This window comes from Ips typographus, linkage group LG8, assembly GCF_016097725.1.
Source record: "Ips typographus isolate SLU linkage group LG8, UJ_Ityp_2.0, whole genome shotgun sequence".
Classification (NCBI taxonomy): domain Eukaryota; kingdom Metazoa; phylum Arthropoda; class Insecta; order Coleoptera; family Curculionidae; genus Ips; species Ips typographus.
The window spans coordinates 6,318,688-6,334,856 of record NC_138429.1 but is presented as its reverse complement, the minus strand read 5'-3'; the positions used below and the strand labels follow the sequence as shown (position 1 = coordinate 6,334,856).

Below are 16,169 nucleotides of genomic sequence, written 5' to 3'. Positions count from 1 at the left end.
AATCCTGTTTTTTGACTATTGAATATTTAGTGTCAAAAATTAACTCGTAAACCTCACAGATGACCATATTTGAATACTTTTGAACCATTTTAAAGTAAAAAACACAATAACCCAAGTAGACATTTTTGTCAATTTTGAATAACATCACAGACAAGCTAATATATAACATTGGAGGTTTGTGTCTTCCTTAGGAAGCGTTCTTCAGGAAAATGACATAATGCATGTCAACTTATTTCTTGATGGGCTATCGATTGGTGAATTATTGACATTTAAAACTGGACCACCCTGTATAATTGTAAATCTGTATATAAAAATCGTTAGAGAGGGAAATGAAATTTTACCAACCATTGTCTCGTATTCATAATGATAATTATAAGTGTGCAATAATATCTTCTTTACTAAAAAAATTGGCAAGAAGAAGAATCTTTTGCCAACTTTTTTATGAAAACAAACTTAATTTGCGACATTACTGCATCAAGAAAAACAACGATTTTTATTCCTTCTAACGTTACCGACAAGTATTGTGGAAGCGAACCAAAACAAGCAAAATTTTCTGGACCAAAGCCAGAAGAAAATAAAAAATGTCGTTGGGGGCCATTTTACAAATCAGTGTGAATTTTACGTTCGGCAGCGTAACGGTGCATATCGAAAAGGTCGATGGTGAGAAAAAGCCTCAAAAAGGAAAACAAATCCTGCCGAACAGTGGCCAATAATTAATTTCCGCGTCTGAAAAATGCCGAAATATGTTGCGCAAAGTTGAATTTTTCTGGTTCGGAAAGTTCTGCGAACAAAGTTTGCTTTTGTTCTTTGGGTTTTGAAACTGTATAGGTACGGAAATTTAATTAAAACACATTTATAAAACTGACAAAAGGTCCATTAGCGTGGCAATTTATCGGAACTGCAGAAAGCACATTACAGCTTTTGGTTACTCGTTCTTAGAATAATTGCTTTTCTATTTGGTTAACAAAACTTAAATTTACGTCTTATTAGTGGTGTAATAAAACTCTTTCCAAACAAATTGCTTGTTTTATTGTGTACAGTGAGAATTTAGTTTGCTAACTCGTCTTGAATTTCTTGAAATGTTTTTCCTTTAGTTTCCGGCATCACAAAAAGCACAAAAAACACAGCTGTGGTAGATACAATAGTAAATATGAAAAAAGTTACATAAGCTCCCATAGCTTTACTCAAAGGTTCATAGCCAACAGTGACCACAAATGCCAAAAACCAGTTGAACAGTCCTGCGTATGAGCTCATTCTAGCTTTAATAGCTGGAGGAAATATTTCAGAAGAAGACATCCATGGAATTGGTCCCATACCAAAGGAAAAGGCAATAATAAACAATACCAACGCCATTAGTGGTAGCCAACCCATTGACTGAACGGTACTCTCAGAAACCATTTTTCGATCTTTCATTAGAAAATAAGTTCCCATCATTAAAGTTGATAACGCCATCAACGCAGCAGAAAACATAAGCAGCAACTTTCTACCCAAAGCTTCTACACAGAAACTAGAAATGATTGTTGCTATTACTTGGACTACACCAATAATACAGACGCAAAGTTCAGGCTTAATAGTTGAACCAGCGTCCAGGAAAATAGCACCAGAATAAAACATGACAGCGTTGATCCCAGAAAACTGTTGATAGAACATCAACATAAAGCAAATCAAGGAGGATTTCCAGCCTGGTTTCGATTTAAGTTGAGTGGTAAACTGTCCTTTTAGAGCTTCCTCATTAGCTGCTTGCTTTTCAACTTCCGCAATTTCTGCAGACGGATCGTACGCTTTGCCTCTCAGTTTACTAAAAGCTTTTAATGCTTTTTCCTTTTTGTTCTTTTTGACTAGGTATATGGGGGTTTCTGGTTGGAACATGAATAAAATTCCAAAAGCCACCGGTACTGCCAGACACATGATACAGAATAGCGTTATGGGTACCACCCAGCCGAATACGTTGGAGTAGAGGATTCCTATTGTGATGAACAGCTGCGTGAAAGTACCTAAAAATAGGAAATTTATTAGAAATTTAATTTTTTAGTTCTTAAATCTTTAGAAAACGACTGAAAATAAAATTTGATATTCTGCTATAACTTGGGCGTTTTCAAAGGTTTATTGAAAATAATCGACTTCAATCAACAATCACTATACAAGGTGAGAAATACAGAATTGTTGAAATTATGGCAAAATTGACTAGTTTGGAGGTTAATATTCCGCTTTAAAATTTCAAAAAATTTAATTGTTTCGGAAAATTCCAAAAAAAAAATTAAAAAAATTTATATTTTTTAAATTTATTTGATGAAATTACTGCAAATAAACGTTAGGTATGTATGCAGTATTGTCACTTCTCCTCTATTATCGTCAACTTTCATTTTTCTTATGGCCACCATATTAACATTTTACATTTTAGTCCTGCAATTTTTTGTGGAAATAACAAAAATTCAGATATTTAATTGACACTTTGTCATTCATCCTTTTCCCCCTAAAACATGACAACGTCACTTTTGAGTTTCTGTTTTTAATAACCATCATCAACGTTATTTTTCTTTTAAATGATATTCTATTTTTTACAAGAAACATTTCAAAAGTTTTTAGCTTGAAATTTGACCTTAAACTGCTAATTTCAGAATTCTACTGATTTTAAAAATGTCAATTTTGTTGCTTTTAAATTTACTTGAATAACCGTACTGAGAATTTTCTAGAAGTTTTCCGCTCGAAATTTGACCTAAAAGAGTTAATTTTAGTAATTTACCGATTTTACAAATTAGTGAACAAACATACTAGAATACCCTTCCTATTATCAGAAATTTTACAATTTCTTTTCAAATATTACGGGTAAAATGCACTTAAGGGCATCGGTAAAGCAAAACGTCTTATGGGAGATTCAATGCATTTTATGACAATCTTTTAACCCAAATTAAAAAAAAACTAGGCTAGTTCTTTTTTTTTTATACGTCATATGAAAGAAGACACTTGCTAGAATGTGCGAAAGTCAATATAATTTTAATATTACGTTAATTAAAATATTTAGAAGCATTTTAACAAAATGCTAAAATTACCATAATTTTCAAGTCACTATTTTTCCTACCTGCAAAACTTTTTTGGTATTTTTGTCACCAAAAATTTGGAAAACTGTATTTTTGTCACCAAAAATTGGAAAACTGTCTTAAGGTCACGTGATAACTGTCAGATATGTCACAACTATCAAACTGAGTCTCATTCAGGGCGTAGAGCTGTGAAAGTGAAAGTTTCAGGTGCCTTTGAATTGTTAAGCGTTAAATGGATTTTATATTTTCATGGAAACATTTTTTGACATTTGTGATATAACTGTTAGCTTAGAAACTTTCTTGATGTCACGTGACATATGTCCATTACGTCAGAACTGTCAAACTAGGCCTCATTCAGTACGTAGAGCTATCAAAATAAAAAATTTCAATATCTGTTGATTTGTTGAGATTAAAATTTATTTACAGCTCTACGGAAGGCCTTTTTTGAAAGTTTTTACGTAACCATCAGATTGGATAAATGCCTTAAGGTCACGTGATAACTGTCAGATATGCCACAACTATCAAACTGAGTCTCATTCAGGGCGTAGAGCTGTGAAAGTGAAAGTTTCAATTTCCTTTAAATTGTTACGAGACAAATGGATTTTGACATTTGTGATGTAGCTGTTAGATTAGGAATTATCTTGATGTCACGTGACACATGTCAATTACGTCGCAAACTGTCAAACTAGGCCTCATTCAAGACGTAAAGCTATCAAAATAAAAATTAGGTAAGTAGGGTTTTTTGACAGTTTTGAAGTAAACGTCAGAATGAAAAGGTGTCTTTTTAATATCAATTACGTCATAACTGCCAAACTAAACCTCATTCAAAAGTTTTCCACGGAAAATTCAGTATTTTACCGATTTTACAAACGCCAATTGAAAAGCTCACTTTTTGGTAGATTGAGATTAAACTTTTACGGATATTTTAAATTGTTTTTAGAGCATTTGTGGAACTCTTACTTATGCACTTTTTTTAACTCGGAAAAACTGTATAGTAACAAGTAGAATAATTTTTACCTAAAGTTCCTCTAATTTCAATTTGAGCAGTTTCGCTTGTGTACAAGGGACCAACAATGCAAAATCCCCCACCGGCCATTCCAGTAAAAAATCGTCCAGCCAACAACATATACATATGTTTTGTAAAAATAATCATGGTCCATCCCAGTAGAAATGGGATCAATGTGAACAACACCGCCAATTTTCTGCCAAGTTTGTCCGCCATAATTCCTATTGGAATGCAACCCGCAACTGCTCCCAAACACATTATCGATCCAGCCCAAGAAAGGTCGAGTTTTACATCATTTAAATCGCCACTCTCCAGCTCTGAAAAATTATATCTACGTCATTGATAAATATTTAAATGAGATTTCAAGTAAAGCGGAGTCAAGAATGTATTGTTTCTATTCTTCGGGTGCTATCGGGATGACAATCCTAGGCAACGGACATTAATCAGTCCCAATAGCTGGAAACGGAGCAAACAACTGGACTCTGAGGATCTGGAATTCCAAATTTATGGTCGGTCTCGTTAAGACTGCTCTTTTTCGTAGTCGTCGACATAGTTTTATTGTAACTCCCCAGGTTCAGAAAGATTTAATAAAGGAAGTTTCTTTATACATTCTAAGAAACTTACTTTGGGCTATATTCGAAGTCCACGCTATAATGGTTCCAGTGCCCATCGCACCCATACATATGGAAATAGCGGCAAAAAATTGCGGAAGCTTTTTTGCTTGCACTTTATCGTCTGGCATATTAGGCCAGTAGTCAGACACACGCTTGTAAAATAATATAAAGTAAAGAGTAGATTTTTCACAAAACTACAACAAAAAAGTCAAAACTGATGTCAAACACGAAGTGTCACATGCAAATATCACCTGATGCAGGTGTCAAAAACTAAAATCAACCAGCTTTTATTAGAAAAAAATTAGATTTTTCACTAAAAAAAGAACTATATTTCTTCGATAATCTTGAAGCTCTCTGTGTTCATGTAAGGAACAACAAATATCAAACAATGCATAATATATCGTCGGGTTCGACAATCACATTTTATATAAACGAGAAATCCAATGACAGATGGACCTGATTCGAAGGCCCCTTTTCCGTTTATAGCCAGTTTGCCAGGGTTCAGCCATAACAAGGGTGCTTTCTTCTTAAAGCATCTCGAGGGCCCCATTTTCCGGTATTTTCTTGATAAGCGTGCATAAGATTTTTACCGAATATTGGCCATCCCTTAGGAACCCCTCTCACGCTTTGAAATCCTTTGTTACCAAAAAATAAACTAATTTTTTATTCAAAATACTACTTGAGAAATTTGTTTTCATCTATATGATGTTTGAAAATAGTTGTGTTAAATAACGTGCATAAAGTTAGGAATATATTAATGATGTCTTTCAAGCTGTAGTTTAGATTTTTAGTACTTGGTCTGATTTATTAATTTTATGTAAAACTTAAGCTTTTAATATCCATTAGATTTGCTCCTGTTAGCGATAAATTATCTGGAAGTAAATCAATCAATTTTTCCTTTACAAACATCTAGTATTTTCCTTATTTTAAAATTATTGTATAAGTTTACATTGAGATTTAAAACAACTAAAAAGACAGTATAGTCATTATAGTTAGTTAGATTCTCTGTAAAGATAGCAGGAACAATTCAAAAGAAACAAATTGATTTAAATCAACTATGTAATTTGCTAATAAAACTGTTACTTTGAATTTAACATTCCTATTTCTGATATTTCAAAATTACTCTGAACAAAATATAATAACTTGAACACGTAATATTTAAAGAGAGATAATTCAAGAATTCTCTTATATTTGTAGAACAGATAGCAGCATAGTAGTAGATGTAATAAAAATAGGAGCTTTTCTTGAAAACACAATATTTTGCATAATTCGATTGTATCTAGCTTCACGAAAACAATATTTTTCACAGAACGTAAACAGTCAACGCTTTGCAGATGATACAGTATTATAACAATTCAAGTTACAGAACCAGCTAAATTTATGTACTGTATGGAGTAATTGTCAAAATGTTGAAAAAATGATGACAAACGCGCATTTTTAAAATAAAGTCAAGGACAATTTTGCCAAGAGATGAAGAAACGAGGAACTGTACTTTTAGTAGTAAAGAAGTGGAAAACTATGTTGAAAGAGCTGAAATGAAGATGATATTAGTAATTTACAACTAGACGTTAATCCTTTTTAAGAGCGAAAATTTTCTCCACAGGATACTTTGTCTCAGTATATGCTAAGAATCCAGTTTGATTATGCAAATCTAATAAAGATATGTGCTTCCCACTTTCTTTAGAGAAGCTAGTAATACGTCGAACCTTAAGAGGGAAATGGAAGGTGTTACTTTACAAATGGATTTTCTAGAAATCGATGAAAATAAAACAGGCTTTTATTGTAAAGGCTCTTATACGTATTCGATTACTGGAACTTCTAAGAAGCTATTTAGATCATAGTTTTGGCCACCCAAATCACTGGATTTTCACCCAATAAACTCAAAATTAATTTTGAAACACATTTAGGCATACAGGCAAAAAAAATATGACCAATTTATTAATGCTGTTAAACGATGGCAAATTATTTACATCTGCTGTCGTTAACTGATGGTGCACACACTCGTCTAAATGGACCATATTAATTATTATACAAATTAGCATACATTTTTTAAAACAAAAAATATATACGTTATTAATCCGTAAACCAATAAAGGTAGAGGTGCAAAATATAATAAATATGTATTTTATTTAAATACTGGCAGAATTATTTAGATAAGAAAATGAAAATTTGCATTGCATATTAAATAAATGACGTTTACTAGGAAAAATTTGAGATGTTGGTAAGAAGCTTGATGAATTATTTTTTGCTAATCAGCTTATCCAATAATTGCCAATAATTTTGTTTCAGAGAAAAATTTGATTTTTTCAATGATCCAGTATTGTGAAAAGGTTTTCTCACCAATTTTTTTTTACGGATTTGAAATTTGATTTTAGCTGTAAAGACGACCTGAACAGCAAATAAATATAAGTATGTACCAGAAAAAAACTTTCCAGAAGAGATTTCGCTCAATAAAGAGTTTGATTATGGAAATCCTTTTGAATAAACATTTTCTACTTATTGGACTATAACAAAATGTCTCATAAGTACTGAAAGAGATATTGAGATGCTTTGAAAATCTGACAAATGTGCTAATTATTCAAAAACTTATATGCGTTCCCTTGAAAATAGCAAAAGTCATTAAAGTTGTCAATTCCACTTAAAAATGTAATAAACCTGTTAAACAGTAACCTAACCTAACCCGCATTCCTCTAAATAAAACAAATCTTAAAAATAACAACAATTTGAAAATTAGGATGGAAACTCAATTGACAAATTTCAACAACTTAACAAATTTCAGTTTTGATATCGTTTTAAAAACGCCTTTCATTGCATGTTTTTTTTCGTAAACTTTACCTGATATTTCTAACTGTAACTGAATTAAAAACAATGCCTTCTCACAAATGCGAATAGCAGAATGTAATTGAAACACACGTGAGTAATTTTGTAACAAAACAAGACAAGTAAGCAACAAAGCAGAACAAGTAGCGCTGTTCCGTTCCTTAATTAGACAACGAGTGACCACGCAAAATTGTCGCCAAAAGCAAATAAATCGCAACACAAAACGTAATTGTATCAGCGGCAAAGTTGTCGGCGACATCCAGCACCGCAAAATCCACCACATTTAGCGTCGATTCTTGTAGAAAGGAAACCGACTCGGATATTCCGAAATCGTTTTTGTTATCTGCTAGTCGAGGCTGTTTCTACCAAGTTTGTCGACGCTCCAGACAAACGGCGAAATATATGGCGACATTTTCATTTCGCAAACATAACTCGAAATGAGCCCTGAGAAAGATAAACTATCTCTAATATCTACCCTTTGCTGGTTGTGGAGATGCTCTTTGATTGATTGTCAACAGGGGTGGATTTTCTTTTTGAAATGCACCAAATGAAACTTAGACGGAATTGAAATGACTGCAAAGACAAACTGAAACTATTCGGTAGTGTGCAAAGCTTCATTTCTCGTCACAAGTTTCCAGACTTTACCGAAGACAATTTACATAATGCGAAATTGTGTTTCGGAACTGTCAAGTGATAAATAGTTTTGGGTGTTCGGAAGTTTGATGAGATTTATTATCTTCACCAATCTCAAATCAGATTTGAATGGATAATCCAGCTTGCGTCCAGGCAAGAAATTGAAACTGATACGGTCCAGAAAATAAGTTTCGACGAGATCGTTGGTTTCAGAAATGAGCTGAGCATCCTCCACGTTCAATCTTCATTCTGTGATACAAAAAGTTTGCGCTGTTCAAGTCCTCGAATAAATATTACAACGAAGTTTGTAAAGTATCTCGAAAGCGTTCAAGGAGTTGGGTATTTAGGAAGTTTCAATATAAAAGCATCCGAAGTTTTGCCGGGGAAAATGGCATCACCCTTTTAATGCAGCTAAATTGAAAGTGAAAGTGTTATTATGGAATTTTGAAGAGTTTACTTTATCTGATAGGCTGCTCATATAGGACGTACGGAAAATGTAAAATACATTTTCTTGAGTGGATTTTTAGGAGACGGTTTAGAACAGAAAATGGTTAGATGACCTAATCACATACTACTTATTTTTTGTTAAATATCTTTTCAAAAACAACAAACGCTCTTTAAGAATAGCAATCAAAAAAGTCAATGATATCATATCTCAAATTTGGGATATCCTGTATAATGCCTTATTTTTCTGAATTTTATACAGTGTGTCCCAAATTGATTCCACATGTATAAGGATCTCGGTAAGAGCTACAGAGTTTTAGAGAATTTTATAAGAAACTTATTTCCCGTTTCCAAATTGATTTATCTTCCACCGTTTTCTGGAAAAAATTGGAAAAACATCCAATGCTGCATTTTAAACAATTGCTTATAGTTCTTTAATAAAACCAAAGAGAATTTTGAAACTAAGTCATTATTAGAGCACATTTTTACGTAGAACACGATGACGTAATTAGAAAAAATCTGTCGTTATTGGTTTCCGAGATTTGGATGATAATTTTGTAAATTCTTCTGGCCGTCATATTCAAATTTTGCATTTTTAGTAAGCACTTAAAATAGTTATTTTCCTAACAAGAGCAGAAAGTACGACTTTCCTGCACGCTGACTGAAGTTTATCAGTCGAATGCGGGGAAGGCACTTTCCGCACATGCTAGGAATCATTATTTTCTACGAGCGTTTCCAGTAATTGGAAAAAACAATGAATAAAAATAAATGATAAATTGAAATTGGAAAATACATTTTTAATAATAGTGAATTTAACAATATTGTTCTTTTATACATATTCATATTTATATAACTAAAAAATAATAGCGCATTAAAATTATTAAGTACAAAAATAATACTTAATTATAATCTACAAACTTGATTACCATAAATGGGTTATTAATGTGATAAAGTACATCTAATAAATTGTTACTAATATTAATAATAAATTCATTCATTACCATACTCGGGTATGGTAAAGTTACTTTTTCGCATTGCGCGATTAATTTACATTAAATGTATAATAAACCTGCAATTTTGAAGTTTATATGTGTAGAGCAAATATACCCATTTGCGCCAACCTTTTTATAAGATGTTGAAGCGAAGAAAATATGAGTGCAGAAAAGTAACTTTACAGCACTAGTGTGGAAAAGTTACTTCTTCGCACTCATTTTATTAAAAAAAAAAACATTTAAATCAAAAAAACCATGTTTATTTGATTTCTCAATTAAGAATACACTTTCAATCATCTTTGCAAACAGAGGCTTTAATTTTAGTAATTTTACTATACATTTTGGTTCAATTAAATAAAAATTGATACTCGTAGGAAAAATTATGTACCTAACAACATGCGGAAAGCGTCTTTCCCGCCCTTTAACTGCAGTCTCGTGCAGGAAAGTACCACTTTCTACACTTGTTAGGTAAATAACTATTTCAATGATGTACTGGATGATGACATTTAGTTTTTAAAGGGCAAAAAATCGTCTTTTTAAATTTTTGTCATAGAAAACAAATGACTATCAGTGAGTTACAGCATTGGTTATATCTCTATATTTTTATAATTTTTATAATCAAAATTGCAAACAAAAAATAATGCTCTATTTATTGATTCTATTACATGATTTTTGCGTAAAGAATAATATAAAATATGGTGGGCATTATAAAAAAAACTGTAAGATTGTTGTTGTCGAAAGTTGGTCTATTAAAAGGGTTGAAAATTATCTAACTAAAGTAAATAAAACGTGATAGAATTGTATTTCAAATTGAACGAAAACGCCGGGAATAAGTTTCACATAAAATTCTTGAAAACTTTCTCTACAATACATACAAAATCAATTTGGGACACACTGTAAGTTTATAAAGCAATATTTTTGGACGTTCTGTTACAAAAACCTCGGACATTTATGTATTACGTATTGTATTCACTTTACACCTATTTTAAAAGTTTTATATGTAAGTTTCTTGCATTAGTGAAATCCATTGCTTTCAAATCAATATCTTGCATTCCAGCTACACAAAATCTGAAAGTTTTCCAAACTTGATTTCATATAAATAAGTTTCTCTAAACAGATACGACACGCTCTAAAACTTCTAAAGCAGGTTACCAACTGCTCTGAAATTTCTCGAAAACTACGTGAAAATTTGTCTTTAGTTTCCGTTCTCAGACTGATTAATTAATTAAATGATTTTCCAGTCAAGACAGGCAATATCAGAAAACACGATAAAAACTACTGGTTAAAATGCAAACCCCAAAGCTTGGCCTAAATTATATTCCCGAGCATTTCCAAGTAATAAATTGCAGTCTCATCGATTGCTTTCTCATTATAAACCAATAAGCATAAACGTTGCTCCGCATTTTGACGGATATTTGAAAGCAAGGGAATACTTTGAAAGCGAAGGCAAAGCAAGGCGGTTTCAAGTTGATTCCAGACACGTATCCGGCAAATGTTGAGGTCAATTTGTACAACTGAGAATTACAAGGACATTGCGATCTGTAAGTGACGGGTGCGGTTAATATTTAGGTGCCTCAGAGGAATTTATAATTTAAGTTTAGTCGTTTTTGACAATACTGGACTAAAAAATCAATCTATTAGGGCCGTTGGGGCTATTCAATCTCATATAGGCGTACACGCAGCAACTTTATCGACTTTATGCATTGCACGTAAAGCAGCATGTAACAACACCGCCCAGGCCATTTGCAGATTGTTTGTTAAATTCATGGATCATTTAGCGTGTTGAGAGTACAATTGGCAACCAATATCATCTCTATTAAACGCGATATTAGATAAATCGGAAACGCGAGTTCTCCCATATTTGTACTTAGTCTGTGTGTGCATTGCGGGCTACCATCTTTATGTAAAACATAAACGGATTACACACAATAGAACCAGGTGGCTGGATTGACCATTAGTGGGATATTGAATGATCAAATTACATATTTAGCTTCTCGTCAGCATTATTGTTAACTGTAAAATTTTGGAAACCTTTCTACTGTTTTCTAAAATACTAGAAATGTTGCTTTTAGTAGTATAATGCAGAAAAAAATTCTCAAAGTGTTTCATTTACTAAAACATGTGAACAAGTGAATATTAAAAAAGATTTGTCACTTGTCCAAATTACAGTTTAGATAAAAGGCTTTTACTTGAAAACCTCAATAAATTAACCTCAATATTATTTGTCTGCATTAGTGACAACATTTCTATACTTTTCACAAACTTTTTTGGTTATTTTAAGCTTGTAGAAACGCAATCAGAACCTCATTATGCATAACTTCCGCAAAACTACTTAGAATAATTTGGCTGAAGTTGCTTTGTTTCGGTCTAAAATTAACATTTTAGCAATTAAAACAGGAATTTTTAAATAACTAAACTGAAGATTTAAAACTTAACACACTTCATTCTGCTCTAATCATTTTAGGAATACGCTTAAATTCCATAAAGTCCCAATAAGCTAATTATTTCCTTTAATTGATAGATTGACATCAATAAGAGAGGCTGCTGATACAGAAGATAAAAAAAATTTTAAATTTAAAAATCCAAAACTTCAGTTTCGGGGAACGCTACTATCAAACGGTCACGTGATCTTGAAAATTGAAATTGGAGTTGCCCAACAACCTGAAAATCAAATTTAAATTGCATATTCATTTATTTTTATCAGGAGAATCTTGCCTGCTTCCTGAATTTAAAAACATACAATTTTTTTTAAAAAACTTTATATTTTAAACTTATTTTTTTGTAATAAAACTGCAAATTGGTAAAAAAGTCAGATGTTTTATTAATTTTATTTAAATTCTCCAAGATTTTATAACACAGATTTAAAGCTTTTGGTAACAGGATTATGTAACTTTGTGGCTGATTCCTGAAAGTAATTTTGACGAAATCTCAAAACCCACAAAACAGGAAAATCAAAAAGGTGTTTTAACGCTGGTTTTTGCAATGACTGTACTAAATTTTCTAACATTTCTTCAGTTTATTGGATAGGAAATTTAATAAGGATTTCAAAAATGTGCTTAAAACAATTATTTTCTCACTTCAACTGTGTTTGGGAAGCAATTTTGTCTAACTGTGTTTGTGGGAGTTCAAACTTAAACAAAATCTTTGTTTTTGATTGAAAAATTTATTTTTCTGATTTATTGCAAGTCTACTTTAAACCTATCTATAAGCCTTCAGTAACGTTAGAAAATCATTAAGCTTGTAGAGGTCTTTAGCGAGTTTAGGGAACTTTTCAGTAATATTTAGAGGTCTCTGGCAATGTTTGATAAGTTTTATGGAAATGATTCTAGAAGCCTTTGGCAACTTTAAAACATTCTTCTTTCTTTGTAAAGGTGCCTGGTAATTTTTGGTGGAGAGTGTCTGGCAACCATAAGGTTTGTAGAGGCCTCTAACAGGTTTTGGGAGGTATTTCAGTAGCAGGTCTGTGATGTTTCAAAAATGATTCTAAAAGTCTCTGATAACTTTTAGAAGGCTTGTAGAGGTTTTTAGCAGTACTACTTAGGGGTGATTATTAATAGGATTTAGTAGATGAAATTATAAAGAATCTAAAAAGTGATTTTACTCAAAATTTGATCTAAATCTCAAAAACTTTGCAAGCTACAAAAATAATGTATTTACTTTATGAAGCAAACTAAGTTTATTCTTAGACATTTATTAAAGTCTACAAAGTCTCAAAGTTATGTTATTATGTAACTATCCTATATTTAAAATTAATTATTAAATTAAAATTGAATAATCCAAAACTTCTCTTTTTTCTAGGAAATTGAAAACTTTTATACTGTTAAATGGTCACGTGATCTTGAGAATTCGAACTGGATTGACCGTCTCGAAAATCAAGTTTAAACAATTAAAAAATTTTAATTATTTGATCACAAAATTATTCAAACTTACAAAGTTGTTCAAATGCTTACGAGACTTTTTAAGTTAATTTCAATTTTACAAAACTTTATTTCAACTAATTTATTTAAAATTTGCCAAGATCCTAAAACTCAAATTCAAATCTTATGGTCACGTGACTTGACTATATGACTGTTTGCCTGATTTCTGAAGGAGACTAAGTCTGAAAAATTTCTGAAAATCAATAATAAGCTTTCAAACCCAAGATTTTGGTACAAAAGTAATAACTCTTTGCAAAATAGTTGTCTGATAGCTACGTGATTTTAAAAATCCACCTTTTTTAAATAGCTTAGACAAAGCATTCAAATGGACTCAAGTAGTAATGTGTTGAGAAGGTTTCTTTAATAAATAGTAATCAGTAAAAGGTTTCTAATTCTACTGAAATTCAAACACACAATAACATCAACTGTGACTTACTTTTATATTCATAGTATTAGAGCGATTAGGGCTACGAGGTTTCCAATCATTTACAAAATTTTATATGGAAGATACAAATTGCTTTTAGATTACATATAATAACCGTCAAGCTGCCAATTTAAATGCTTCTCTGACATTGGAAATACGGTAGTAATTCTCAAACCCAGATACTTTTACCAGATCAATCAAATTTTTAACACAATAGACATTTCTTTGTAAGTTTAACACGCAAAACAAATAACAAACCAAATTATTTTAATGGGTTGGGTTTTCTTACAAGTTTCAGTATTTCTAGTAATTTCTACAATTGGTTACATTCTTTAGTACCAGTATTTTATTTGCTGTGTGGAATTAATTATAATTTCATTAAATAAATTGCATAAAAACTGCTGTAATAACTTTTGATAGAAGAACTGATGAGATCAAACCGAACAAACCTAGATAACAGTGATGTGGTGACTAAAATTTAGTGTTAATGGTTATGTTGAAAATTAGTTCTGGAATAGATTCCATTCATCTTTTATGTGGACAGGAACCAGGACATTTAAAAGTATCTCTGGCATTTACATCACCACGTCCGCAAATATCCATCCTGCGGTAGGAATAACCGCTGACGGGAACTATTACTGAATGCTTCGGCCCGTGGCAATTAAAATGTCATTACGTTGTGGGCGTTTGATATTAAATTTATCGTCAATGCTCATAAATAAATTATATGATACCGCGCCCTATATTGTAAAACGTCCAGAAATAATTGTTAACGTTTTATTAATGATTGTTGCGTTTTTAATAATCATTATTGTTCGGATCGCTTTTGTGCTTTGTGCGATATATTAATGGTCAAATTCTAGGAATGTGACCAAATACGACCAGTTTTGCGTTCTTTGTCTGTAAAAAAGTAATTTAGAAAGGACACTTAGGACAGAACAATTTAGGACGTAGTTTATTGCCTTAGCTGCCATTAAAACAAACTTTTCAGCGAAAAATTCTATGATTTGTTTATGAAGTTTTGGCCACATGACTATTTTACGATACTAGAAAGACGTGAAAACTTTAGTAAATCGTCTAAAAAGCATAAAAGTTAATTGAGTTTCAGGTTTTATTGCATCGCTATGTTCGCCGGTGGTAAAATAAATAGTTCCATTTAGACTAGAAAATAATTACATAGAAACAGAAAAATCACCCCCCCAATAGCGGTTTGATAATTTATTAATTACCGTTTTTCAATAACTTTTCCCACTATTCCTGCCACGTGTGAACTTTTCAGTAAAATAAAAACACTTTTTCAACACAAAAGTAGAACTCAACCTATTTAGTTTTCCCGGTTCGTAACGATGCAGTAACAATAGAGACTCAATTAACTTTTATGCTCTGGCAAAATCAACAAACTTTTCACGTTTTGCCATGTCATAAACGGGCCTGATGATAAAATGTCGGTACCGGTTGTACGTGTCCTGTTTAATTGTTCCTCGGAGTGAAAGTTGAGATGGTTTGGGACCTTATGCAAGCCATTTTCTCAGGCTTGTGTGGCATAAAAGACAAAGTCGAGCTAACCATTACATATTCATTTTGTACCGACCTTAGTAGTTTATTTATGAACTAAATGTGATTGTAACTAAAACTTTTATTTTAGCAAAACTGAAAAGTAGAAAAATAAGACAAAAAAATAGAGTGTATGTAGAAAGTAAGAATTGTTCAAAAACTCAGTGACTGTGTGTTTGTCTGTGACATTGGTCTGATGATAGCTTAGGCCAAAACTGGTTACCTATTAAATTATATTGGCAACGACTTTGTGTTTTGCTCTCTTTGTTTTTGTATGTAGAAAGTCTAGCAACTACAAATCATATGAAAAAGTATACGACCTAGACAAATTCGTACGTGTAGGAAGTGAAATAATAGTGAGTATAATTCATTAAATGTTAAAATTAATTTGATATCTATTACGTTTTTTTGAAAAGCCTCAAAACTCTCAAAAGTAAAAAAAAGTCGAATTTAATTGTTTTTCTTCTTGGTTTTTGAACCCCCTAAAATAACAAGATACAGAATTTTGAAAATTTTGAAAGTGATTTTCAAAAAATCAAGTCAAGTTGAAAAAATCCTTAAGTCAGTAAACACTGCAGCTTCAGCTTAATAGCAAATGTAACACTGTTAAATTTATAAAATTTACGTTTTTAAAGTTCATAAAGTTTCCGTTTTCATAATTCACCTGCTTAAAGAAAGTTTATCATTTAAAGTACACAAAACTTAAAAAAAAATATTATTTTATTTT

General features: G+C 31.7%; 2 protein-coding genes across 4 annotated transcripts in view; one reads left to right on the top strand and one right to left on the bottom strand.

The window, feature by feature from the left end:
- The window catches only part of LOC145732582 (neurotrimin-like), a 209,754-nt gene that overhangs the window by 100,565 nt on the left and 93,020 nt on the right, over nucleotides 1-16,169 (top strand). The window lies entirely within an intron of this gene.
- On the bottom strand, nucleotides 1,007-4,899 carry LOC145732506 (facilitated trehalose transporter Tret1-like). 2 transcript variants are annotated; one of them, XM_081984809.1, is made up of 3 exons: nucleotides 4,669-4,899; nucleotides 4,056-4,361; nucleotides 1,007-1,994 (listed from the first exon to the last, which is right to left on the bottom strand). In XM_081984809.1, the coding sequence occupies exons 1-3, from the start codon at nucleotides 4,784-4,786 to the stop codon at nucleotides 1,048-1,050; spliced, it is 1,371 nt and encodes a 456-aa protein (XP_081840935.1). In that variant the 5' UTR covers nucleotides 4,787-4,899; the 3' UTR covers nucleotides 1,007-1,047. The 2 variants fall into 2 exon arrangements, with proteins under 2 accessions (XP_081840935.1, XP_081840936.1); XM_081984810.1 differs by having other exon boundaries at nucleotides 4,056-4,375; nucleotides 4,669-4,886.